Source organism: Carcharodon carcharias, chromosome 25, assembly GCF_017639515.1.
Source record: "Carcharodon carcharias isolate sCarCar2 chromosome 25, sCarCar2.pri, whole genome shotgun sequence".
NCBI lineage: Eukaryota > Metazoa > Chordata > Chondrichthyes > Lamniformes > Lamnidae > Carcharodon > Carcharodon carcharias.
In genome coordinates this window covers 25889708-25917502 of record NC_054491.1, presented here as the reverse complement: position 1 = coordinate 25917502, position 27795 = coordinate 25889708, and the positions used below count along the sequence as shown (strand labels likewise).

General features: G+C 46.7%; 1 protein-coding gene across 1 annotated transcript; it reads right to left on the bottom strand.

The window, feature by feature from the left end:
* Nucleotides 1-17: 17 nt before the first annotated feature.
* On the bottom strand, nucleotides 18-27795 carry LOC121269581 (zona pellucida-like domain-containing protein 1). Its single transcript, XM_041174282.1, has 9 exons — nucleotides 27750-27795; nucleotides 8837-9063; nucleotides 7266-7453; nucleotides 5587-5659; nucleotides 5146-5243; nucleotides 4375-4461; nucleotides 4082-4253; nucleotides 2389-2500; nucleotides 18-31 (listed from the first exon to the last, which is right to left on the bottom strand). The coding sequence occupies exons 1-9, from the start codon at nucleotides 27793-27795 to the stop codon at nucleotides 18-20; spliced, it is 1017 nt and encodes a 338-aa protein (XP_041030216.1).

The window sequence follows — 27795 nt, the reverse complement described above, 5'->3', positions numbered from 1 at the left end:
TTACCCACAAATAGGGCTCATTCATCGAAGTCTACAAGAACAATCACATGACCCCTGATAGACAGTAGGAAACGCTATACCTTCAATCACTACTCCTTCCTTCCATCATAAGGTCAGAAGTGGGGATTTTCACTGATGATTGCACAATGTTCAGCACCATTTGCGACTCCTCAGAAACTGAAGCAGTCCATGTCTAAATGCAGCAAGACCTGGACAACATCCAGGCTTGGGCTGACAAGTGGCATGTAACATTCGCACCACGCAAGTACCAGGCAATGACCATCTCCAACAAAGGAGAATCTATCCATTGCCCCATAACATTCAATGGCATTACCATCACTGAATCCCCCACTATCAACATCCTGTAGGTTACCATTGACCAGAAACTGAACTGAACCAACCATATAAATATCGTGGCTATAAGAGCAGGTCAGAGGCTGGGAATCTTGGTGAATAACTCACCTCCTGACTCTTCAAAGCCTATCCTCCATCTACAAGGCACAAGTCAGGAGTGTGATGGAATACTCTTCACTTGCCTGGATGAGTGCAGCTCCCACAACACTCAAGAATTTTGACACCATCCAGGACAAAGCAGCCTGCTTGTTCGGCACCACATCCACAAACATTCACTCCCTCCACCACTGATGTACAGTAGCAGCAGTGTGCACCATCTACAAGATATACTGCAGAAATTCACCAAGACTCCTTAGACAGCGCCTTCCAAACCCATGACCACTACTACCTAGAAGGACAAGGGCAGCAGACACATGGGAACACCACCACCTGGAAGTTTCTCTCCTAGTCACTCACCATCCTGACTTGGAAACATATCACCGTTCCTTCACTGTAGCTGGGTCAAAATCCTGCAACTCCCTCCCTAACAGCACTGTGGGTGTATCTACACCACAGAGACTGCAGCGGTTCAGGAAGACAGCTCACCACCACCTTCTCAAGAGCAATAAATGCTGGCTTAGCCAATCATGCTCACATCCCATGAATAAATGTTTAAAAATACATGGAAATCTATATTTTATGTCAGTATATGTGGATGTATATCAGTAGATCTAGACCTTTCATTCCCACTGCTGACACCTGTTTGTTTACTTATGTTGTTTCATGAATAGTTTGTTCAGATTTTTGCTGTACCCCACCCCCCCACAAATTTTGCTGCTCCAGGCGACTGCCTATTTGTCAAATGGTTGCACTGGCCTTGCACACCTTTTATATATTTACATTCTAAACAACTCATATTCATCTTCCTCTCGCAATTTTATAGGAATAGCTGTAACTAAATGTAGCAGAAACCCAGTATATGCCTATAAATCCCCAGTCCAATCTAATGCAACCCACAGAGATGGAGTCAATACAGAGCTCTCACACTCTTTCCTTACTCAAGTACTCAAGTGCAGATGGAGAGAGCTGTACACAGAGACTGCCGGACTCTGCACATCCCATTACCACTGCTTTCAGTTCAGGACCTCATCATTGTGAGATTATCCAAAGCTCTGCTGCTCTTGTCCTGTCTTGCACTAAGTCCCTGTGCTTGCTGGCCTACACTGACTCCTAGTCCAGCAACACCTCAAATTTAAAATTCTCTCACTAGTTTTCAAATTCCCTCCAACCTCTGTAATCCCCTCCAACCCTACAATCCTCTAAGATTGCTGCATTCCTCTAATTCTGGGCTCTTGTTGCATCCTGATTTTAATTGCTGCACCGTTGGTGACCATGTCTTTAGATACCTGAACTGTAAGCTTTGGAATTCTCTCTCTAAACCTGTCCGTGTCTCTGCCCCACTTTCCTCCTTTTAAGACACTCCTTATAACGTACCACTTTAATTTTGATTCCTGTGAAGAACCTTGAGATGTTTTACTATGCTAAAGATGCTATAAAATGCAAGTTATTGTTATTGATATCTATGGCCGAGTGGAATGCTCTTCTCTCCCTCCCCCACCTCCCCCCACACCAGGCACCATTGATGATCGCAGACTAGTTTGTCAATTACCTCCAATGTCCTGGACAACATTAGTGTTGAGTTACCACTCTATCTTAGATGGTCACCAGGCTCAAGACTTAAGTTCCCTTCATCTTCAGCCTCTAAGGAGGATGGAAGGAAAGAGCTGAACACTAAAACAGGCAAGGGCACCTACCACTCAGCCTCACTTTCTCATTAAAGAGATTGAAAAGAGTTCAACCCAAATGGAGAAGAACCTTTCCCAGACCTCCCCACATTCCCAAGGGGATCTCTTGCTGTGTCAATGAAGGAGCAACATCGGTGGAGGTTGTAAAGATGTTGGTGAATGGGGCCAGATTCACTCTCCTTTAGGAGGAGTTGTATTTTCCAAAGGACAGAAACCAAAATGATGACGTTGTGACCCAGTGTTTGCTCACCTGCTTCACTGGTGTAAATGGGTCCAGATGAAACTGTGAAGGTTTCTGTTGTTACTCTTTCAGGGGGGAAATCTTCTCGTCTTTGCCCCTTCTTCCCAGCTCTGAAGCAGCCCTGTGTGGTTTATAAGAGAGACTCAAGTCTGAAGAATCATTCAGCACAGAAGGAGGCCATTCAGTCCATCATGCCTATGCTCACCCTTTGAAAGATCTATCCAATTAATTCCACTCCCCCAGCTCTTTCTCCATCACTTTGTATTCACTGGCTAGGCCAGCATTTATTGCCCTTGTTCAGAGGACATTTAGGAGTCAACCACACTTCCCTAAAGGAGTTTTTAACAACAATCATTTAATTGGCAACTTTTAATTACAGATTTTTTTTTTATTGAATTCAAATTTCAGCATCTGCTGTGGTGGGATTTGAATCCCAGTCCACAGAGAATTACCCTGGGTCTCTGGATTATTAGTCCGTGACAATACCACTATGCCACCACCTCCCACTAAATGTTCCCTTTTCAAGTACTTCTCCAGCTCTCTTTTGAAAGAAACTATTGAATCTGCTTCCAGTGCACCATTTAGGTAGTCTATTCCAGATCACAACTCTGTGTATAAAATGCAAAAATTCTCATCTCCCCCTCTGGTTCTTTTGCCAAATCTCTTCAATCTGTGTCCCTCTGGTTACCAACTCTCCCACAGGAAACAATTTCTCCTTTTTTACTTGATCAGAATTCCCATCACACAGACAGACACTAGTTACTCACACAGTCTGGCATCTGTACCACAAACACTTGCAGGATGGCAGAGAGTCAGGAAGGATACAGAATGATTGGAAAACCCTGTACAACTGTACGGGGCTTTGGTGAGATCACATTTGGAATATTATGTGCAGTTTTGGCTTCCATATTTAAGGAAGGATATACTTGCATTAGAAACAGCACAGGGAAGGGATGAGAGGTTCCTATGATGAGAGGCTGGGCAAATTGGGTTTATATTCTCTGGAATTTAGAAGAATGAGAGATGATTTCATTCAAGATTCTGAAGGGGAATGACAGAATAGAAATAGATATTGTTCTCTTGCCTGGGGAATATAGAACGTGGGGACACAGTCTTGGGACAAGGGGCCAATCATTTGGGACTGAGATGAGGAGAAATTTCTTCACTCAAAGGGTTGTAAACCTTTGAAATTCTCTATCCCAGAGGGTTGTGGATGCTCCATTGTTGAATATATTTAAAGCTAGGATAGACAGATTCTTGGTCTCTCAGGGATACGGGGAGCTGGCTGGAAAGTGGAGTTGAAGCCCAAGATCAGCCATGATGGAACAGCCTCAATGGGCTGAATGGTCTATACCTGCTCCTAATTCATGCATTTATTCTGTGGCACATCCATGGGCTGGTGATTCACCAAAATCCCAATCCTTGGGGAAAATCCTGCTCACAGGAGCTTTCTGAAGGAGTATTAAGGCAGTTCCTCTGTGATGTTCAATACTTGGACTTCGCCTGGTCCTGAGAGAGAGATCTCCCCAACTTTTCAAACAGGGAATCTTCAGACAGGGGACAGGAAATAAGATGGTAAGTGATGATGGGGCAGGAGGCCAGGGAATTAGAGAACATTTCCAGCTCTAGATAATGCACAAAGTCTTGTGATAGAGGAGCTCCACTCCAGCCCATCTGTATACATGAATGGATGGGCATTCACCTTTAGCAATGTGTGACAGGATTTAGCTTCGCACAGTCTGGTGACGCAGTGCACGTAGATTGTAGAGAGTTCCCTGTCACTGTGCTCAGTAAAGCGGAACGCATCAAAAACAAACCGTGATTCCTGGCTGATACCGTTCGTGATGATATTTGTGTGAGGAGTGATGTTGCACCTGAAGTTACCGATGGAGAATGGGCGTTAGCAATTGAACAACCAATCAGCAACATCCAGCTCTTCAATACAATTTAAAAATAGAAGTTTATCCCCAGTAAGTTAGGGTGCGAGATACAGACCCAATGAAGAAGGTGTATCCAGTATCTAGTGCAGACATGTTGAACGGTGATGGTGTGGCAAAACAGTGTTCCAATAGGACATTAAAACTGAAAAACAAACACATGATCTATTAGCCACACAGCCTCACTCACCTGAATTTACCTCCCTCCTCCCACACAGCCTCTCCACTCCTGAAGGCGCTGAGTTCTTGCTAGGAGTGAATCTTAGTAGCTCTTTACCCAAGTGGCAATTTATCATGTGCCAGTCTAGACGGAGTGTCTGTTGGAGGATAGGAGTCACCAGAGCTGAACCTCTCCAATACATCTCAGGGTCACCAAATTACATCAGCTCGTTTGTCCCTCCCTGGCTTTGGACAGTTATGGTTCCTGTGCTGACATCAGCTATTGGAAGAAACTGAGATTGAAAGGTGTGCTGTCTGCAGGCCTCTAAATCAATCACAGTAATCAGAGAAAGAAACTATTTCTTCTGGTGGGAGAGTGAAGAATGATACGACATAATCTTAAAATTAGAGCCAGGCTGTTAAAGAGTGAAATCAGCAAGCAGTTTTTCACAAGGGATTATGGAAATTTAGAATCCCAACTCCCAAAAAGCTGTGGACACTGGGAGGCAATTGGATCTTTCAGGTCGAAGGTGGGATAGATTTTTGTGGGAAAAGGGATCTGGAGAAAATGTGGGAAATAGAGTTGAGTTGCAGATCAGCTGTGATCTAATTGAATGTGGAACAGGCTGGAGAAGCTGAATGGCCTCTTCCTGCTCCTGTGCACACTTACTTCGCAGTTAGATTTCCAATGCTGACTTCAACATAAACCTTGTATCTGAGCGGGAGCCCTGATTCAGGGATAATCAGTGGCGAAGTGAAGCTCTCATCCTGTCCAGAATGAAACAAATAGAAGTTATAAAGAAATTATGAAACCCTTGGTAGCAAATCCTGACCTGGGAATGAGGTTGGGGGGTTCAAGTGGGTGGGGGGGGGAATTGGGGAGGATTATGGGGGGAGGGTCTTGGGCAGGGGGAGGCGCTGAAACAGACTTGGAGACAAAGGTGATAAATCTCACGGCTTCTATCCCCATGTTCTCAATGCCAACTTCACCTAATATCTTAAATCGACCACGGATTTGAGGGGCAGGGTGTGAGTGTCACTCTGTGAGGGTGTGGTTGAGGCCCCTCAGACCTCCAATGATTAGACAGTTGTGTCTTTAATAAGAACTTACATTGTACAGCTGCAGAGTGAGAGAGCTGCTGAAGCTGCCATTACTCGTGGCCACTGCTATCGAAATTGAAGAGCTGAATAAACCAAAAAGATAGAAACCATGAGCTGGGCAAACTGCTTCGTGAAATCCAGTTACAAACACTTCAGTTCATGAAACACTTAGCACTGTAATCGCTGATCTGTTTACGCTTTGACATGAGCACACTGTGACCTGGTTCTGCAGGGCACATGCTCTGTTACTTCATCTAACTAAGCAGTGTTTATGAGAGCTCCGACAGGCTGTATGGTGACAATAGCTGATCTCGGAGATCCGATTAACCCTGGCCCTCATACCCAAGCACAAACTTTCCCCGCCTCACTGGAAGCTGAATTATTCCCGAATTTGTGTGATTGTGAATCACCTCAAGCAATGAACCTCACCGCCCTGCACAGAAATGACCAGATAATTTGTACAATGTTGGTTCAGGGATAAATATTGGCCAGAACACCAAGGAGAACTCCCCTGTTCTTCTTCCAATAGTGGCTCATTTCTATCCATCTGAGAGACCTGGGAGATTCACTTTGGTAGCACAGAACCTGAGTATTGCTGAAAGAAGAGACAACTTTGTCAAAGTTTTTGTCTTGCACTCATCAGGAAAATTCACGAGAATACCAAATGGAAAGGGAACAACAATTGATACTGTAAGAGAAGAGAATGTTGATTGGTTGACAAGTGAATACTGATTGGTAAAGGCATTGACATAGAGAATGCACTGGTTAATGGTGACTTGACAGTTAACTGCCGAGCATTGTTTGAAATTTAAACCAGGCAGCTTGACTCTGATTGGTCAAGGCATTGCCCTAAGAAATGAACCAGCGAATGACTGTCACTTGTTTTGTTTAGCTGAAACAGGAGCAATGTGTGTACATGTTCTTTCTGTCTGCAAAGAACAGGCCCTGTGTATTAATATACGTAGTTTCCAGTACACGCAATTGTGGCAAATGCACCACACTGTGAACATGAGGACTACCTTGAAGTCCAGACCGTACCCAATCAGTCCGTGCTTGCCAAACTCAAAACACAGTGTCCAACATTAGATGTGATTCCGTGATTGGACAACATTTGCTAAATAATCCTCAGTGTGCTAAGAATTACACTGAGAACCAATTTAAGATTGTCATTCGAGCTCGCTGTGTGATACATTTGTGTGTACTGGAAGTTACATATATTAATACACAGGGCCTGTTCTTTGCAGACAGAAAGAACATGTACACACATTGCACCTATTTCAGCTAAACAAAACAAGTGACAGCTATTCACTGGTTCATTCCTCAGGGCAATGCTTTGACCAATCCGCAATACTCTTTCATTGTTGTTTGTAGGATCTTGCTGTGCATAAATTTCTGCTGAGTTTCTTATGTCAGTTCAAAAAGCATTTCACTGCTGTAAAGCACTTTGGAACCTAATAACATTGTGAAAGCTGCTTTAGCAATGCAAACTCTTTCCTTATAGCTCTGAGTAATTGCCTGGGCTCTTCCTGTTCACTGAGAAACTGCCAAGAGTCCAATTCACCAAACAATTAAATTACATTGTTGAAGACTCATTCGGCTTGAAACGTTAACTCTGTTTCTCTCTCCACAGATGCTGCCAGACCTGCTGAGTTTTCCCAGCAAATTCTGTTTTTATTTCAGCAGACTTACATTTTGAGCTTTGTGTTGTTGAGGATATATTCGAGTGGGTATTTGCAGGAGAATTTGAAGAAGACGTCTGGACTGTAACTGATCACTGACATACCATTGTTTGGGGAATCAATGAAACCAGATATGACAACAGATTGGAGATTGGAAAATTGGCCCAAGGCTCCAGTTCCAGGCCCTTCATCAAGAATCTGAAACAGAGGAAGAAATGACTAAACATAAACAATTAAGAACATAAGGAATGGCAGCAGGGCGAGGCCATTCAGCCCCTCCAGCCTACCCTGCCATTCAATAAGATCACGGCTGATCTGACTGTGGCATCAACTCCACATTCCCACAGCATCCCCACATCTCATAATTTCCTCAGACTCCAAAAATCTATCAATCTCTGTCTTGAATACACTCAATGACTGAGCATTCAGAACCCTCTGGAGTAGAGAATTCCAAAGATTCACAACCTCTGAGTGGAGACAATTCTCAGACCACAAGCTCTAGACTCTGTAGCCAGGAGGAATCAGCCTCTCAGCATCAACACTGTCAAGTCCCTGAAAAACATCATATGTTTCAATGAGATCACCTCTCATTCACTTCTTATGCTGGGCGAGCTTCCTAATTACTGAGGGCCCCTGGCTCATTGCTCCTCACCTGAGCCCAAAACAAATGATAACCTCACAGATTTCTGTTGTCCAGTATCAAAGGGAAATGATTTTTTTAAATTCATTCACAGGATATGGGCATCGCTGGCAGGGCCACCTCTAATTGCCCTTGAGAAGGTGGTGGTGAGCTGCCTTCTTGAACCACTGCAGACCATGTGGTGTAGGTACACCCACAGTGCTGTTTGGGAGGGAGTTCCAGGATTTTGGCCCAGCGACAGTGAAGGAACGGTGATATATTTCCAAGTCAGGATGGTGAGTGACTTGGAGAGGAACTTCCAGGTGGTGGCATTCCCATGTGTCTGTTGCCCTTGTCCTTCTAGGTGTTCGAGGTCATGGATTTGGAAGGTGCTGTCTAAGAAGCCTTGGTGAATTCCTGCAGTGCATCTGCTGTCACTGTGTGTCGGTGGTGGAGGGAGTGAATGTTTGTGGATGGGTGCCAATCAAGCGGGGCTGCTTTTTCCTGGATGGTGTCAAGCTTCTTGAATGTTGTGGGAGCTGCACTCATCCAGGTAATTGGACAGTATTCCATCACACTCCTGACTTGCGCATTGTAGATGGTGGACAGTCTCTGGGGAGACAGGAGGTGAGTTTCTTGCTGCAGAATTCCCAGCCTCTGACCTGCTCTTGTAGCTACAGTTTTTATATGGCTAGTCTAGTTCAGTTTCTGATGAATGGTAACCCCACTGATGCTGATGATGGGGGATGCAGCGATGGTAATGCCATTGAATGTCAAGGAGAAATGGTTGAATTCTGTCTTCTTGGAGATGGTCACTGCCTGGCACTTGTGTGGCATGAACACTTCTGACTTATGCCTCGACTTAAGCCCTCTTCCTCCCTCTTTCTGAAACCCATCCCCAATATGAATCACTTCCAGGTCCAAACCCACTTCATAAAAAGCAAATCCTAGGAAACACTTACTTGGAAATTATTAGAACAGCTGCTGAGGCCAGTGTCATTGATAATGAACGAATATCGAATTAAGGGAGGACTAAGTGAACTGTCCACTCTGCCTGTACAATGTGGGTCATCATGTTGGCCATTCAGAGCTAAGGTCAAAGGATCAAAGCCAGCAAAGTGCAGAGGGCAAATGTTAATGGATAATTGGATGACCTGAACTCCACACTGAACAGAAATGTCTTCATTTGCTGCATTGGGAAAGAACCAAGACAAAACAGAAATGAAATCATGAAGTATTACTGCAAATTCTCAATACAGATTAGAAACATAGATAATAGCCAGAAACATATGTCACAGATATACACCACACCGCTCACCTCACAGTGACACGGATATACCCCACACCCTTCACTGTAACACTCTGATATATCCCACACCCCTCAATGGAACACTCTGATATATCCCACACCCCTCACTGTAACGCTCTGATATATCCCTCACCCCTCACTGTAACACTCTGATATATCCCTCACCCCTCACTGTAACACTCTGATATATCCCACACCCTTCACTGTAACACTCTGATATATCCCTCACCCCTCATTGTAACACTGATATATCCCACACCCCTCACTGTAACACTCTGATATATCCCACACCCCTCACTGTAACACTCTGATATACCCCACACCCCTCATTGTAACACTCTGATATATCCCACGCCCCTCACTGTAACACTCTGATATATCCCACACCGCTCACTATAACACTCTGATATATCCCTCACTATAAAACTCTGATATATCCCACACTCCTCACTGTAACACTTGGATATATCCCACACCCCTCACTGTAACACTCTGATATACCCCACACCCCTCACTGTAACACTCTGATATATCCCACACCCCACACTGTAACACTCAGATATATTCCGCCATTCTCACTGTAACACTCTGATATACCCCACACCCCTCATTGTAACACTTTGATATATCACACACCCCTCACTGTAACACTCGGATATATCCCACACCCCTCACTGTATCACTTTGATATACCCCACATCCCTCAATGGAACACTCTGATATATCCCACACCCATCACTGTTACACTTTGATATATCCCACACCCCTCACTGTAACACTCTGATATATCCCACACCCCTCAATGGAACACTCTGATATATCCTATACCCATTACTGTAACACTCTGTTATATCCCACACCCTTCATTGTTAAACTCTGATATATCCCACACCCCTCACTGTAACACTCTGATATACCCCACACCCATCACTGTAACACTGATATATCCCACACCCCTCAATGGAACACTCTGATATAACCTACACCCATCACTGTAACACTCTGTTATATCCCACACCCTTCATTGTTAAACTCTGATATATCCCACACCCCTCACTGTAACACTCTGATATACCCCACACCCCTCACTGTAACACTCTGATATATCCCACACCCCTCACTGTAACACTCTGATATACCCCACACCCCTCACTGTAACACTCTGATATATCCCACACCCTCATTATCATTCCAGTTACCTGGGTACCTGTTATACTGGGCATCACAAATGTAATTAGCATGGGAATGTTGAATCAGAAACGAAAGAAGTGAGATGGAGAATAACATCGAGACCGAGCTGGCCATATCTGTGAGCAAGATGAATAGAATGATTAAAATGTCATCGAGCAGGAATAGCGGCTCTATTCCAATTCCATCTCTCCTGCTGGAGCCGGGATTGGTGTGAAGTTCACTCGAAATGGGCACAGAGCGGAGTGACTCCTTCCTCCTTCTCTGTCCAAGGGACCAATGGATCATCCAGTAATGCAGTGGGACTTTCCGTGTGGGACTGACCCTGTCTATGACAGCCCAGCTTCCACGTGCGCCCCATGTCAAGGGGAGCTATCACAGGTGGCTGTTGTGTGGGTGCATTGGTGAGTTTGGGGTTGGGTTTACGAACACACAAAATAGGAGCAGGAGTAGGCCATTCGGCCCCTCGAGCCTGCTCTGCTATTCAATAAGATCATGGCTGATCATCTTGTGTTTTGATTTCCACTTCTCCATCTACCCACAATAACCTTTGATTCCCTTGACTAACAAGAATCTATCTACCTCTGCCTTTAAAATATTCAATGTCCCCGCCCCCACCACCTTCTGAGACAGAGAATTCCAAAGTCGCACAACCCTCTGAGAGAAAATAATTCTCCTCATCTCTGTCCTAAAAGGCCCACCCCTAATTTTAAAACAGTGGCCCCTAGTTCTGGGCTCAGTAGTGATGATTCCCATTGTTGAATAGCTTGCTGATGCTGTCTGGACTCAAAACATAAAAAAAGTCCAGAATAAAAACAGAAAATGGAAAAACTCAGCAGATCTGGCAGCATCTGTGGAAAGAGAAACAGAGTTAACGTTTCGAATCTGTATGACTCTTCTTCCAGCATTTTCTGTTTTTAATGTCAGATTTATTGTGTAATGTGACAGGATTAATTAATGAACTCAGGGTAAAGGCACCCTCAGGTAGCAGTAACCACAATATGATTGAATTTTACATCCAGGGTGAAAGAGAGAAGTGTGGGTCTAAGACTAGTATTTTAAACTTAAATAAGGGCAACTATATAGGGATGAAAGCTGAGGTAGCTGAAGTGAACTGGGATAGTAGGCTAGAAGATAGATCAATAGAGAAGCTGTGGCAAACATTTAAGGGGAGATTTCAGAATACTCAGAATAATTATATTACTACTATAAAGCAAAATTCTAAAGGGAGGACCTACCATCCATAGTTAACTAAAGAAGTTAGGGAAAGCATCAAACTGAAGGAAAAAGCAGATAATGTGCAAAGATGAGTGGCAGGTCAGGTGATTGGTCAGAATATAAAGAACAGCAGAGAATGACTAAAAGGTTAATCAGGAGAAAGAAATTAAGAGTTTGAGAGGAAACGTGCAAGAAATTTAAAAAGAGCAAGAGCTTCAACACGTATTTAAAATGGAAAAAATAAATAAGCAGAGTGCTTGTGCTGTAGAGAGTGAGAATGCAGAGTTAATAGTAGCTAATAAGGAAATGACAGGTGAAATGAACAAATATTTTGCTTCTGTCTTCACTATAGAGGATTCAAAAAACATTCCAGTAATAGCTATAAATCAGGAGAGGGAGGGTAAAGAGGAACTTGGTGAAATTACACTCACTGGGGAAGCGGTACTGAGCAACCTGATGGAGCTGTGGGCTGACAAGTCTCCAGGTCCAGATGGACTTCATACTAGGATCTTCAATGCGGTGACTAATCACAGTGCAGCACTCCCTCAGTACAGACCCTTCAAAAGTGCAACGCCCCCTCAAAACTGACCCTCCGACAGTGCAGCGCCCCCTCAGCACTGTCCCTCTGACAGTGCAGTGCCCCTTCAGTACTGACCCTCCAACAGTGCAGCACTCACTCAGTATTGATCATCTGACAGTGCAGCACTCCCCCAGCACTGAGCATCCCACAGTGCAGCACTCCCTCAGTACTGACCCTCTGACAGTGCAGCACTCCCTCAGTACTGACCCTCTGACAGTGCAGAAACCCCTCAGTACTGACCCTCTGACAGTATAGCGCTCCTTCAGTACTGACCCTCTGACAGTGCAGCATTCCCTCAGCACATGCCCTCCAACAGTGCAGCACTCCCTCAGTATTGACCCTCTGACAGTGCAGCACTCCCTCAGTACTGAGCCTCCGACAGTGCAGCACTCCCTCAGTACTGACCCTCTGACAGTATAGCGCTCCCTCAGTACTGACCCTCTGACAGTGCAGCACTCCCTCAGTACTGACCCTCTGACAGTGCAGCACTCCCTCAGTACTGACCCTCTGATAGTGCAGCACTCCCTTATTACTGACACTCCAACAGTGCAGCACTCCCTCAGTATTGACCATCTGATAGTGCAGCACTCCCTCATTATTGACACTCCAATAGTGCAGCCCTCCCTCAGTACTGACACACCAACAGTGCAGCACTCACTCAGTACTGACACTCCAACAGTGCAGCACTCCCTCAGTACTGACTCTCCAACAGTGCAGCACTCCTTCAGTACTGACCATCTGACAGTGCAGCACTCCCTCATTACTGACACTCCAACAGTGCAGCACTCCCTCAGTACTGACACTCCAACAGTGCAGCACTCCCTCAATACTGACACTCCAACAGTGCAGTGTCCCTTAGTACTGACACTCCAACAGTGCATCACTCCCTCAGTATTGACCATCTGACAGTGCAGCACTCCCTCATTACTGACACTTCAACAATGCAGCACTCCCTCAATACTGACCATCTGACAGTGTATCGCCCCCTCAGTACTCACCCTCTGACAGTGCAGCACTCCCTCATTACTGACACTCCAACAGTGCAGCACTCCCTCAGTACTGACACTCCAACAGTGCAGCACTCCCTCAGTACTGACACTCCAATAGTGCATCGTCCCTTAGTACTGACACTCCTACAGTGCAGCACTCCCTCAGTATTGACCCTCTGACAGTGCAGCACTCCTTCAGTACTGACCCTCTGACAGTACAGCACTCCCTCAGTACTGACCTTCTGACAGTGTAGCGCCCCCTCAGTACTCACCCTTTGACAGTGTAGCACTCCCTCAGTACTGACCTTCTGACAGTGCAGCACCCTCTCAGTATGGTACTGGGAGTGTCAGCCTGGATGATGCACTCATGTGTTGAGTGGGACTGAACCCGTGACTTGTTTGCCTCAGAAGCCAGAATGCTGCAAACTGAGGCACGACTGCCACTGAAGATCTGAGCTGAGAAATTCCTGTTTTTGATTTTCAATTAACATTTATCCTATTTTTCAGACTTTACTCTATTGCTTAATAGAAACACATCCCTGTTCTGTCTCATTTTAACATTTACATGCTAATTTCACAGCTTACCCATGTTCCTGTTCCTTGCTTTTGTCTCTTTCTAAATATAACTGTAGAAGTAAATTACTTTATCTATTTAAATGCTATTGCAATAAAGTTTGACAAATTACTGATCCGGTACCTGTAGCTGATCGGTTCTCCCACAGTCACTGACTCAATATCAGGAATTTATAACCAACATCAAAACAAAACAGTTCTCCAGATCAGTTTCATTGGGAATATTCAATATCTTAAAGAACAATGTGCACGGAAAGACCATCCTCTCTCTTGGCCTCTAACACACCTTGTTTCTTAATCCTCTACCTTGAATTGTTCGGAGCTCTAAACTTCCTGCTTAGCTGTTCTCCACAGGAGTTACTGGCTTTGACCGAGGGGCCATCCAGATCACTGGCCACAGGCAGCTTGACCACATGACACAGCCACACAACCCAAGCTCATCCTGTCCCCTTCTCATGTCCAGACAAACACTCATTTGTTAAAGTCCCACATCAAAGGTTACTGTGGAAAATAACAGCTCATGGTGTTGGGGGTAACATGTTGGCATGGATAGAAGATTGGCTGGCTAACAGGAAGCAGAGAGTTGGCATAATTGGCCCTTTTTCTGGTTGGCAGGATGTGACGAGTGGTGTACCACAGGTATCAGTGCTGGGGCTGAAGGATGAAGGGGCTGATGATGTGGTTGCCAAATTTGCTGATGACACAAAGATAGGTGGGAAAGTAATTTGTGAAGAGGGCACAAGGAGGCTACAAAGGGACATAGGAAGGTTAAGTGAGCGGGCAAAGATCTAGCAGATAATGTCAGAAAATGCGAAACTGTCCATTTTGGCAGGAAGAATAAAAAAAAAAGCTTATGATCTAAATGGTGAGAGATCGCAGAGCTTTGAGATGCAGAGGGATCTGGGTGACCTAGTGCCTGAATGGCAAAAGGCTAATGCAGGTACAGCAAGTAATTAGGAAAGCTAATAGAATGTTGTCATTTATTGTGTATGGAATTGAATACAAAAGTAGGGAGGTTATGCTTCGGGTGTACAGGGCATTGGTGAGACCACATCTGGAATACTGTGTACAATATTGGTCTATTTATTTAAGGAAGGATTTAAGTATGTTGGAAGCAGTTCACAGAAGGTTTACGAGACTAATACTGGGAATGGGCGGGTTGTCTTATGAGGAAAGGTTGGACAGGTTAGGCTTGTATCCTCTGGAGTTTAGAAGAGTAAGAGGCAACTTGATTGAAACCTTTAAGATCCTGAGGGGTCTTGACAGGGTGGATGTGGAGAGGATGTTTCCTCTTGTGGGAGAATCTAGAACTAGGGGTCACTGTTTAAAAATAAGGGGTCGCTTATTTAAAACAGAGATGAGGAGAATTTTTTTCTCTCAGAGGATCGTGAGTCTTTGGAACCCCCTTCCTGAAAAGATGGTGGAAACAGAGACCTGGAATATTTTTAAGGCAGAGTTGGATAGATTCTTAGTGAGCAAGGGGGAGGTTACTGGGGAGAGGCAGGGAGAATATTTCAGGTTACTATCAGAGCAGCCGTGATCTTATTGAATGGCGGTGCAGCCTTGAAGGGCTGAATAGTCTCCGCCTGCTCCTTGTTCATATGTTCGTATCTGTGGTTGGGAAAATACACAGCTGCCTGCATTCTCACACTGAGGATGATTGGAAAGGGGCTGTTATGAGTAGGGTTGGAGGTGCATGATTGTGCTAGGGGTCTATGTTCAGGATTGCTACATGGTTAGTGGGTGGCCCACAATTCTGCAGCCTCTCCCCTTCTCACCAGGCTGTTTTACATCAGTCTCAGAGGATGAAACGTTTCCTGACACTAGATACCAAATGCAGCAAAAAGGAGAAATATCTCCTCAAACAGACCAGATTGATGCATCTCAGGAGGAAGTCTAATGTTTATTGCTGAACAACATTAAAGGATCCTTACTCTGTATCTAACCCCGTGCTTTACCTGCCTTTGGACTGGTTGATGGGGACGGTGTAGATGGAGCCTTACTCTCTATCTAACCTCATGCTGTCACGGCCCTGGGAGTGTTTGATGGGAACGGTGTAGTAGGATCTTCACTCTGTATCGAACCCTATGCTGTACCTGGTCTGGGAGTGTTTGATTGGGACGGTGCAGAGGGAGTTTTACTCTTTATCTAACCCTGTGCTGTACCTGCCCTGGGAGTGTTCGTTGGGGACTGTGTAGAGGGATCTTTACTCTGTATCTAACCCGTGCTGTACCTGTCCTGGGAGTCTTTGATGGGGACAGTGTAGAGGGAGCTTTGCTCTGTTTCTAACACCGTGCTGTACCTGCCCTGGGAGTGTTTGATGTGGACGGTGTAGAGGGAGCTTTATTATGTACCTACCCTGTGCTGTACCTGTCCTGGGAGTGTTTGATGGGGACAGTGTAGAGCGATCTTTACTCTGTATCTAACCCCGTGCTGTATCTGTCCTGGGAGTGTTTGATTGGGACAATGTAGAGGCATCTTTACTCTGTATCTAACCACATGCTGTACCTATCCTGGGAGTATTTCATAGGGAAGATATAGAGAGAGATTTATTCTGTACCTAACCCCATGCTGTACTTGCCCTGGGACTGTTTGTTGGGGACGGTGTAGAGGGATCTTTACTCTGTATCTAACTATATGCTGTACATGTCCTGGGAGTGTTTAATGTGGACGGTGTAGAGGCAGCTTTACTCTGTATATAACCCCGTGAAGTAACTGACCTGGGAGTGCTCGATGGGGACAGTGTAGAGGCAGCTTTAGTCTGTATCTAACCCCGTGCTGTACCTATCCTGGGAGTGTTGATGGGGACATCGTAGAGGGAGCTTTAGTCTGTACCTAAACCCTTGCTGTACCTGTCCTGGGATTGTTTGACGGAGACAGTGTAGAGGTAGCTTTAGTCTGTACCTAACCCCGTGCTGTACCTGCCCTGGGAGTGATTGAGGGGGAAAGTGTAGAGGGAGCTTTACTCTGTATCTAACCCCGTGCTGTCCCCGTCCTGGGAGTGTTTGATGGGGATGGTGTAGAGGGATCTTTACTCTGTATCTAACCCTATGCTGTACCTGCCCTGGGAATATTTGAAGGGGACGGTGTAGAGGGAGCTTTACTCTGTCTCTAACCCCATGCTGTACCTGCTCTGGGAGTGTTTGATGGGGACTTTGTAGAGGGAGCTTTACTCTGCATCTAACTCCGTGCAGTATCTGCCCTGGGAGTGTTTGATGGGAACGGTGTAGAGGAGGATTTACTGTGTATCTAACCCGGTGCTGTAACGGTCCTGGGAGTGTTTGATGGGTATAGTGTCGAGGGATCATTACTCTTTTTCTAACCCTGTGCTGTACCTGCCCTGGGAGTGTTTGACGGGGACGGTGTAGAGCGATCTTTACTCTGTATCTAACCATATGCTGTACCTGTCCTGGGAGTGTTTGATGTGGATGGTGTAGAGGGAGCTTTACTCTGTATATATCCCCGTGATGTACCTGTCCTGGGAATGTTTGATGGGGACGGTGTAGTAGGATCTTCACTCTGTATCTAACCCTGTGCTGTACCTGGTCTGGGAGTGTTTGATGGGTACAGTGTAGAGGGACCTTTACTCTGTCTCTAACCCTGTGCTGTACTTGACCTAGGAGTGCTTGATGGGGACGGTGTTGAGGGAGCTTTACTCCGTCTCTAAACCTCTGCTGTATCTGTCCTGGGAGTGTTTGTTGGGGACAGTATAGAAGGACCTTTACTCTGTCTCTAACCCTGTGCTGTACATGTCCTGGAAGTGTTTGATGGGGACAGTGTAGAGGGAGCTTTACTCTGTCTCTAAACCTCTGCTGTAGCTGTCCTGGGAGTGTTTGATGGGGACAGTGTAGAGGGACCTTTACTCTGTCTCTAACCCTGTGCTGTACTTGACCTAGGAGTGCTTGACGGGGACGGTGCAGAGGTAGCTTTACTCTGACTCTAAGCCTGTGCTGTACCTGTCCTGTGAGTGTTTGATTGGTACAGTGCAGAGGAATCTTTAGACTCTATCTAACCCCATGCTTTTCCTGTCCTGGGATTGTTTGATGCGAATCGTATAGAATGAGCTTTACTCTGTATCTAATCCCGTGCTGTAGCGCCTTGGGAGTGTTTGATGGAGACAGGATAGAGGGAGCATTGCTCTGTATCTAACCCCATGCTGTAGCTGTCCTGGGAGTGTTTGATGGGGACGGTGTAAAGGGAGCTTTACTCTGTATCTAACACAGTGCTCTACCTGTCCTGTGAGTATTTCATGGGACAGTATAGAGGGAGCTGTACTCTGTCTCTAATCCCCTGCTGTACATGCCCTGCGAGTGTTTGTTGGGGACAGTGTAGAAGGAGCTTTACTCTGTACCTATCCCCGTGATGTACCTGTCCTGGGAGTGTTTGATGGGGACGATGTAGAGGAAGCTTTACTCTGTATCAAACACTGTGCTGTTCCTGTCGTGGGAGTGTTTGATGTGGACGGTTTAGAGGGAGTTTTACTTTGTGTCTATCCCCGTGCCTTACTTGCCCTGGGAGTGTTCGATGCGAACAATATAGTGGGATCTTTACTCTGTATCTAACCCTTTGCTGTACCTGCTCTGGGAGTGTTTGATTGGGACGGTGCAGTGGGAGTTTTATTCTTTATCTAACCCTGTGCGGTACCTGTCCTGGGAATGTTTGATGGGTACAGTGTAGAGCGAGCTTCTAAACCTGTGCTGTAACTGCCCTGGGAGTGCTTGATGGTACTGGTGTAGAGTGAGATTTACTCTGTATCTAACCCCATGCTGTATCTAAACTGGGAGTGTTTGATGGGGACGGTGTAGTGGGAGCTTTACTCTTTCTCTAACTCTCTGATGTACCTGTCCTTGGAGTGTTGTTGGGGACAGTGTAGAGGGACCTTTACTCTGTCTCTGACCCTGTGCAGTACCTGTCGTGGGAGTGCTTGATGGGGACATTGCAGAGGTAGATTTACTCTGACTCTAAGCCCGTGCTGTACCTGTCCTGTGAGTGTTTGAAGGTTACAGTGTGGAGGAATCTTTACACTCTATCTAACCCCATGCTTTACCTTTCCTGGGATTGTTTGATGAGAATCGTATAGAATGAGATTTTCTGTATCTAATCCCGTGCTGTACCTGCCTTGGGTGTGTTTGATGGAGACAGGGTAGAGGGAGCATTGCTCTGTATCTAACCCCATGCTGTGGCTGCCCTGGGAGTGTTTGATGGGGACGGTGTAGAGGGATCTTTACTCTGTATCTAACCCCATGCTCTACCTCTCCTGCGAGTATTTGATGGGGTCGGTGTAGAGGGAGCTTTACTCTGTCTCTAATCCCCTGCTGTACCTGCCCTGGGAGTGTTTGATGGCAAAGGTGTAGAGGTACCTTCTAACCCTATTGCTGTACCTGTCCTGGGAGTGTTTGTTGGGGACAGTGTAGAGGGATCTTTACACTGTATCTAACTCCTTGCTGTACCTGCCCTGTGATTGTTTGATGGGGACACTGCAGAGTGAGCTTTGCTCTGTATCTAACCCCGTGCTGTACCTGTCCTGGGAATGTTGGATGGGGTTGGTGCAGAGGGAGATTTACTCTGTATCTAACCCTGTGCTGTACCTGTCCTGGGAGTGTTTGATGGGTACAGTGTAGAGGGAGATTTACTCTGTATTTAACTTGGTGCTGTACCTCTCCTGGGAGTGTTAGATGGGGACAGTGTAGTGGGAGCTTTACCATGTATCTGACACCCGTGCTGTACCTGCCCTGGGGGTGTTTGACAGGGACAGTGTAGAGGGACCTTTACTCTGTATCTATCCCTGTGTTGTACCTGTCCTGGGAGTGCTTGATGGAGACAGTGTAGAGGGAGATTTATTCTGTATCTAACCCCCTGCTGTAGCTGTCCTGGGAGTGTTTGATGGGGACAGTGTAGAGGGAGTTCTACTGTGAATCTAACCCCATGTTGTACCTGCCGTAGGAGTGTTTCATGTGGAGGGTGTAGAGGGTGCTTTACTCTGTATCTCACCATTTGCTGTACAGTGAATGTTTGATTGAGACAGTGTAGAGGGAGCTTTACTCTGTATCTAACCCCATGCTTTACCTGCACTGGGAGTGTTTGATGGGGTCAGTGTAGAGGGAGTTTTCCTCTGTATCTATCCCCGTGATGTACCTGTCCTGGGATTGTTTGATGGGAACGTTGTAGAGGGAGCTTTACTCTGTATCAAACCCCATGCTGTACCTGTGTCCTGGGAGTGTTTGATGGGGACAGTGTAGAAGGATCTTTACTCTGTATCTAACCATATGCTGTACCTGTCCTGGGAGTGTTTGTTGGGGGCTTTGTTGAATGAGCTTTACTCTGTATCTAACCCCGTGCTGTACCTGCCGTGGGAGTGTTTGATGCGAACGGTGTAGAGGGTGCTTCTAACCCTCTTGCTGTACATGTCTTAGGAGTGTATGTTGGGGACAGTATGGATGGATCTTTACTCTGTATCGCACCCTGTGCTATACCTATCTTGGCATTGTTAGATGGGGATGGTGTAGAGTGAGTTTTACTCTGTATCTAACCCCGTGCTGTACCTGCACTGGGATGGGTTGATGGGGACAGTGTAGATGGAGCCTTACTCTCTATCTAACCTCATGCTGTCACGGCCCTGGGAGTGTTTGATGGGAAAGGTATAGTGGGATCTTTACTCTGTATCTAACCCTGTGCTGTACCTGTCCTGGTCGTGTTTGATGGGTACAGTGTAGAGGGAGCTTCTAACCCTCTGCTGTACCTGCCCTGGGTGTCCTTGATGGGGACAGTGTAGATGGAGCTTTACTCTCTATCTAACCTCATGCTGTCACAGCCCTGGGAGTGTTTGATGGGAATGGTGTAGTGGCATCTTTACTCTGTATCTAACCCCATGCTGTCCCTGTCCTGGTAGTGTTTGATGGGTACAGTGTAGTGGGATCTTTACTCTGTATCTAACCCCGTGCTGTCCCTGTCCTGGGAGTGTTTGAGGGGGACAGTGTAGAGGGGGCTTTACTCTGTATTTAACCCCATGCTGTACATGTCCTGGGAGTGTTTGATGCGAACGGTGTAGAGGGAGCTTTACTCTGTATCTAACCCCATGCAGTACCTGTCCTGGTAGTGTTTGATGGGTACAGTGTAGTGGGATCTTTACTCTGTATCTAACCCCGTGCTGTACATGTCATGGGAGTGTTTGATGCGAACGGTGTAGAGGGTGCTTCTAACCCTCTTGCTGTACATGTCTTGGGAGTGTATGTTGGGGACAGTATGGATAGATCTCTATTCTGTATTGAACCCCGTGCTCTACCTATCTTGGGATTGTTTGGTGGGGACGTTGTAGAGTGAGCTTTACTCTGTATCTAACCCCGTGCTGTACCTGCTCTGGGACTGGTTGATGGGGCCGGTGTAGATGGAGCCTTACTCGCTATCTAACCTCATGCTGTCACAGCCCTGGGAGTGTTTGATGGGAATGGTGTAGTGGCATCTTTACTCTGTATCTAACCCCATGCTGTCCCTGTCCTGGTAGTGTTTGATGGGTACAGTGTAGAGGGAGCTTCTAACCCTCTGCTGTACCTGTCCTGGGAATGGTTGATGGGGATGGTGAAGAGGGATCTTTACTCTGACTCTAGCACGTGTTATACCTGCCCTGGGAGTGTTTGATGGGGACTTTGTAGAGGGAGTTTCACTCTGTATATATCCCTGTGCGCTATCTGTCCTGTGAGTGCTTGATGGGTACAGTGTAGAGGAATCTTTACACTGTATGTAACCGCATGCTGTAGCTGCCCTGGGAGTGTTTGTTCAGGACGGTGTAGAGGGAGCTGTTCTCTGTATCTAACCCCGTGCTTTACCTGTCCTGTGAGTGTTTGTTAGGGACAGTGTTGAAGGAACTTTACTCTGTCTCTAACCCAGTGCTGTACCTGCCCTGGAAGTGTTGGATGGGGACTTTGTAGAATGAGCTTTACTCTATATCCAACCCCGTGCTGTACTGGTCCTGGTAGTGTTTGATGGGTACAGTGTAGAGGGAGCTTCTAACCCTCTGCTGTACCTGCCCTGGGACTGCTTGATGGGGACGGTGTAGAGGGAGCTTTATTCTGACTCTAAGCCCGTGCTGTACCTGCCCTGGGAGTGTTTGATGGTGACTTGTAGAGGGAGCTTCACTCTGTATCTAACCCCGTGCTGTACCTGTCCTATGAGTGTTTGATGGGTACAGTGTAGAGGAATCTTTACACTGTATCTAACCTCATGCTGTAGCTGTCCTGGGAGTGTTTGTTCAGGACGGTGTAGAGGGAGCTGTGCTCTGTATCTAACCCCGTGCTTTACCTGTCCTCTGAGTATTTGATGGGGGCGGTGTAGAGGGAGCTGTACTCTGTCTCTAATCCCCTGCTGTACCTGCCCTGGGAGTGCTTGATGGGGCCAGTGTAGAGGGAGATTTAATCTGAATTTAACCATGTTGCTGTACCTATCCTGGGAGTGTTTGTTGGGGACAGTGTAGAGGGATCTTTACACTGTATCTAACTCCGTGCTGTACCTGCCCTGGGAGTGTTTGATGGGACGGTGTAGGGGAGCTTTACACTGTATCTAAACCGGTGCTTTACTTGCCCTGGAATTGTTTGATGGGGACCGTGCAGAGTGAGCTTTGCTCTGTATCTAACCCTGGGCTGTACCAGTCCTGGGAGTGTTTGATGGGTACAGTGTAGAGGGAGCTTCTAACCCCCTGCTGTACCTGCGCTGGGTGTGCTTGATGGGGCCAGTGCAGAGGGAGATTTAATCTGTATGTAACCTGGTGCTACACCTGTCCTGGGAGTGCTTGATGGGGCCAGTGTAGAGGGAGATTTACTCTGTATCTAACCCCATGCTGTACCTGCTTGGGTTTGGTTGATGGGGATAGTGTAAAGGGAGCTTTGCTCTGTATCTAACCCCGTGCTGTACCTGTCCTGGGATTGTTTGATGGGGACTTTGTAGAACGAGCTTTACTCTGTATTTAACCCTGTGTTGTACCTGCCCTGGGATTGTTTGATGGGTCAGTGTAGAGGAAACTTTACTCTGTATCAAATCCCCTGCTGTACCTGCCCTGGGAGTGTTTGATGGGGCTGGTGTAGAGAGAGCATTACTCTGTATCTAACCCCGTGCTATACTTGTCCTGGGAGTGTTTGATGGGGACATCGTAGAGGGAACTTCACTCAGTTTCTAACCCCATGCTGTACCTGGCCTCAGAGTGTTTGATGGGTACAGTGTAGAGGGAGCTTCTAACCCTCTGCTGTACCTGCCCTGGGAGTGCTTGATGGTGCTGGTGTAGAGGGAGATTTACTCTGTATCTAACCCCGTGCTATAACTGTCCTGGCTGTGTTTGATGGGGACGGTGTAGAGGGAGCTTTACTCTGTCTCTAACCCTATGCTGTCCCTTTCCTGGGAGTGTTTGTTGGGGACAGTGTTGAGGGACCTTTACTCTGTCTCTAAACCTGTGCTGTACCTGTCCTGGAAGTGTTTGATGGGGACTTTGTAGAGTGAGCTTTACTCTGTATCTAACCCCGTGCTGTACATGTCATGGGAGTGTTTGATGCGAACGGTGTAGAGGGAGCTTCTAACCCTCTTGCTGTACATGTCTTGGGAGTGTATGTTGGGGACAGTATGGATAGATCTCTATTCTGTATTGAACCCCGTGCTATACCTAACCTGGGATTGTTAGATGGGGACGGTGTAGACTGAGTTTTACTCTGTATCTAACCCCGTGGTGTACCTGCACTGGGACTGGTTGATGGGGCCGGTGTAGATGGAGCCTTACTCGCTATCTAACCTCATGCTGTCACAGCCCTGGGAGTGTTTGATGGGAATGGTGTAGTGGGATCTTTACTCTGTATCTAACCCCATGCTGTCCCTGTCCTGGGAGTGTTTGATGGGTACAGTGTAGAGGGAGCTTCTAACCCTCTGCTGTACCTGCCCTGGGAGTGTTTAATGGGGACAATGTAGAGGGAGTTTCACTCTGTATCTAACCCCGTGTTGTATCTGTCTTGGGTGTGTTTAATGGGTACAGTGTACAGGGAGCTTCTGACCCACGGCTGTACCGGCCCTTAGATTGTTTGATGGGACGGTGTAGAGGGAGATTTACTTTGTATCTAACCCCGTGCTGTACCTGCCTTGGGTGTGGTTGATGGGGACAGTGTAGAGGGAGCTTTACTCTGTATAAAACCCCATGCTGTACCTGTCCTGGGAGTGTTTGATGGGGATGGTGTACATGGAGCTTCACTCTCTATCTAACCACTTGCTGTACCGGCCCTGGCAGTGTTTGATGGGGACAGTGTAGAGTGAGCTTTACTCTGTATCTAACCCCGTGCTGTACCTGTCCAGGGACTGTTTGATGGGGCGGTGTAGAGGGAGCATTACTCTCTATCTAAACTCATGCTGTCACGGCCCTGGGAGTACTTGATGGGGATGGTGTGGAGGGAGCTTTACTCTGTATCTAACCCCGTGCTGTACATGCCCTGGGAATGTTTGATGGGGACAGGGTAGTGGGAGCATGGCTCTGTGTCTAACCCCATGCTGTAGCTATCCTGCGAGTGTTTGATGGGGACAGTGTAGAGGGAGCTTTGCTCTGTATTTAACCCTGTGCTGTACGTGCCCTGGGAGTGTTTGATGGGTCAGTGTAGAGGAAACTTTACTTTGTATCTAACTCCGTGCTGTACCTGCCCTGGGAGTGTTTGATGGGGCTGGTGTTGAGGGAGCTTTACTCTGTCTCTAACCCAGTGCTGTACCTGCCCTGGAAGTGTTTGATGGGGACTTCGTAGAGTGAGCTTTACTCTGTATCTAACCCTGTGCTGTACCTGTCGTGGTAGTGTTTGATGTGTACAGTGTAGAGGGAGCTCCTAACACTCTGCTATACCTGCCCTGGGAGTGCTTGATGGTACTGGTGTAGAGTGAGCTTTACTCTATATCTAACCCTGTGCTATACCTGTCCTGGCAGTGTTTGTTGGGGACGGTGTAGAGGGAGCTTTATTCTGACTCTAAGACCGTGCCGTACCTGTCCTGCGAGTGTTTGATGGTGACTTTGTAGAGGGAGCTTCTCTCTGTATCTAACCCCGGGATGTACCTGTTGTGTGAGTGTTTGATGGGTACAGTGTAGAGGAATCTTTACACTGTATCTAACCGCATGCTGTAGCTGTCCGGGGAGTGTTTGTTCAGGACGGTGTAGAGGGAGCTGTTCTCTGTATCTAATTCCGTGCTTTACTTGTCCTGTGTGTATTTGATGGGGGCGGTGTAGAGGGAGCTGTACTTTGTCTCTAATCCTGTGATGTACCTGCCCTGGGAGTGTTTGATGGCAACAGTGTAGAGGTACCTTCTAACCCTGTTGCTGTACCTGTCCTGGGAGTGTTTCATGGGGACAGTGTAGAGGGAGCTTTACTCTGTATCTAACCCCGTGCTGTACCTGTCCTGGGAGTGTTTGATGGGTACAGTGTAGAGGGATTTTTACACTTTATCTAACTCCATGCTGTACCAGCCCTGGGAGTGTTTGATGGGACGGTGTAGAGGGAGCTTTACACTGTAACTAACCCCGTGCTGTACCTGTCTTGGGAGTGTTTGATGGGGCCGGTGCAGAGGGAGCTTTACTCTGTATCAAACCCCGTGCTGTACCTGCCCTGGGAATTTTTGATGGGGACAGTGTAGAGGGAGCCTTAGTCTGTATCTAACTCCGTGCTGTATCTGCCCAAGGACTGTTTGATGTGGTTGGTGTAGAGGGACCATTTCTCTCTATCTAAACTCATGCTGTCACGGCCCTGAGAGCGCTTGATGGGGATGGTGTGAAGGGAGCTGCGCTCAGTATCTAACCCTGTGCTGTACCTGTCCTGGGAGTGTTTGAGGGGACAGTGTAGTGGGAGCTTTACTCTGTATCTAACCCCGTGCTGTACCTGCCCTGGGAGTGCTTGACGGGGCCGGTGTAGTGGGAGCTTTACTCTGTATCTAATGCCTTGTGGTACATGCCCTGGGAGTGTTTAATGGGAATGGTGTAGTGGGATCTTTACTCTGTATCTAAACCTATGCTGTACCCGATCTGGGAGTGTTTGATTGGGACGGTGCAGAGGGAGTTTTACTCTGTATCTAACCCCATGCTGTACCTGTCCTGGGACTGTTTGATGGGTACAGTGTAGAGGGAGCTTTACTCTGTATCTAACCCCATGCTGTACCTGGCCTCAGAGTGTTTGATGGGTACAGTGTAGTGGGAGCTTCTAAGCCTCTGCTGTACCTGCCCTGGGAGTGCTAGATGGGGCCGGTATAGTTGGAGATTCACTCTGTATCTAACCCCCTGCTGTCCCTGTCCTGGGAGTGTTTGTTGGGTACGGTGTAGAGGGAGCTTTACTCTGTCTCTAACCCATGGCTTGTACCTGCCCTGGGAGTGTTTAATGTGGACGATGTAGTGGGAGTTTTACTTTGTATCTCACCCTGTGCTGTACCTGTCCTGGGAGTGTTTGATGGGAACAGTGTAGAGGGTGCTTCTAACCCTGTTGCTGTGCATGTTTTGGGAGTGTTTGTTGGGGACAGTATGGAGGGATCTTTACTCTGTACCTAACCCCATGCTATACCTGCCCTGGCACTGGTTGATGGGGACGGTGTAGTGGGAGCATTACTCTCGATCTAACCTCATGCTGTCACGGCCCTGGGAATGTTTGAATGGGATGTTATAGAGGGAGCTTTACTCTGTATCTAACCCCATGCTGTAGCTGTCCTGTGAGTGTTTGATGGGGACGGTGTAGAGGGAGCTTTACTCTGTATCTAACCCTGTACTGTACCTGCCCTGGGAGTGTTTGATGGGAACGATGTAGAGGATGCTTCTAACCCTGTTGCTGTAAATGTCCTGGGACTGTTTGTTGGGGACAGTATAAAGGGAACTTGACTCTTTATCTAACCCCGTGCTGTACCTATCCTGGGATTGTTTGATACAATGTAGAGTGAACTTTATTCTGTATCTAACCCTGTGCTTTACCTGCCCTGCGACTGTTTGATGGGGACGGTGTAGAGGTTGCTTCTAACCCTGTTGCTGTACCTGTCCTGGGAGTGTTTGTTGGGGACAATGTAGAGGAATCTTTACTCTGTATCTAACTCCATGCTGTACCTGTCATGGTAGTGTTTGATGGGGATGGTGTAGAGGGAGCTTTACTCTGTATCTAACCCGGTGTCGTACCTGTCCCTGGGATTGTTTGATTGGGACGGTGTAAAGGGAGCTTTACTCTGTATCTAACCCTGTGTTGTAGCTGTCCTTGGAATGTTTGATGGGGGTGTGGGGGGAGCTTTGCTCTGTATCAAACCCCGTGCTGTACCTCTCCTTGCAGTGTTTGATGGCAACGAGGGAGCTTTACTCTGCATCTAACAGAGCCTTTAAACTTAAGATTGTCTTTGGAATCAGCCTAGAGAAGGAACTATTTCTACACTGACATTGTGAGAGTGAATAGTTTTAAGCAGAGAATTTGATGTTTGTTCTAAAGTAAATGGATGTGATAAAGCTGGGAATTCTCTGCTTCTGTGTGTCAGGCCAGGTAATCTCAAAGTGTTCCAGTAAAATAAGGCTTCTCTATTAGAACACAATCAGACAGACTCATTAGAAAAGTTCAAACATTAATCAGGTAAAAATCCAGCCATGAATCTGTAACTGATTGTCTGACTAATCTCAATGGCAATCGATCAACAGAGTGCAGTATTTCCTGAATATAGAACACTGCATTGCTAAAAGGGAATGGTGAACTGAGATTTGTCAAAGTAAAATCACGCTCTATCCTTTCAGCCATAGACATGGGGTCAAAACAATCACAGACTGATGGCATCAAAATCTCCCTCCCAACTGCTGGGTCCTGTCAGAAATAGTTTCCTCATCAATCTCACAGGAAAACAACACAGGATTAGCTGGGATACGAAGAAAGTGCAGGGTAATTACACCAATTGGATACCTCATCCAAAAGACTGGCAAAGACTCAATGGGCAGAATGGCAATTTCTCTGCTATTTGTTTCTGCAACTTTCTGAGCACCATGGAATTTATTCCTTGTAACAGTCTCTTACTTGAAAGATCAAAGACTTTTGAAAGTTCCAAATATCTCATATCCAT

Excerpts from the sequence above, each read along its gene's own strand:
- LOC121269581 (XM_041174282.1), bottom strand. The coding sequence starts at position 27,795 with ATGGATATGAGATATTTGGAACTTTCAAAAGTCTTTGATCTTTCAA. Across the intron at positions 4,254-4,374 it reads GGATACACCTTCTTCATTGG|GTGCAACATCACTCCTCACA; the intron begins GTCTGTATCTCG and ends CGGTAACTTCAG. Across the intron at positions 2,501-4,081 it reads CCTGTCACACATTGCTAAAG|GGCTGCTTCAGAGCTGGGAA; the intron begins GTGAATGCCCAT and ends TAAACCACACAG.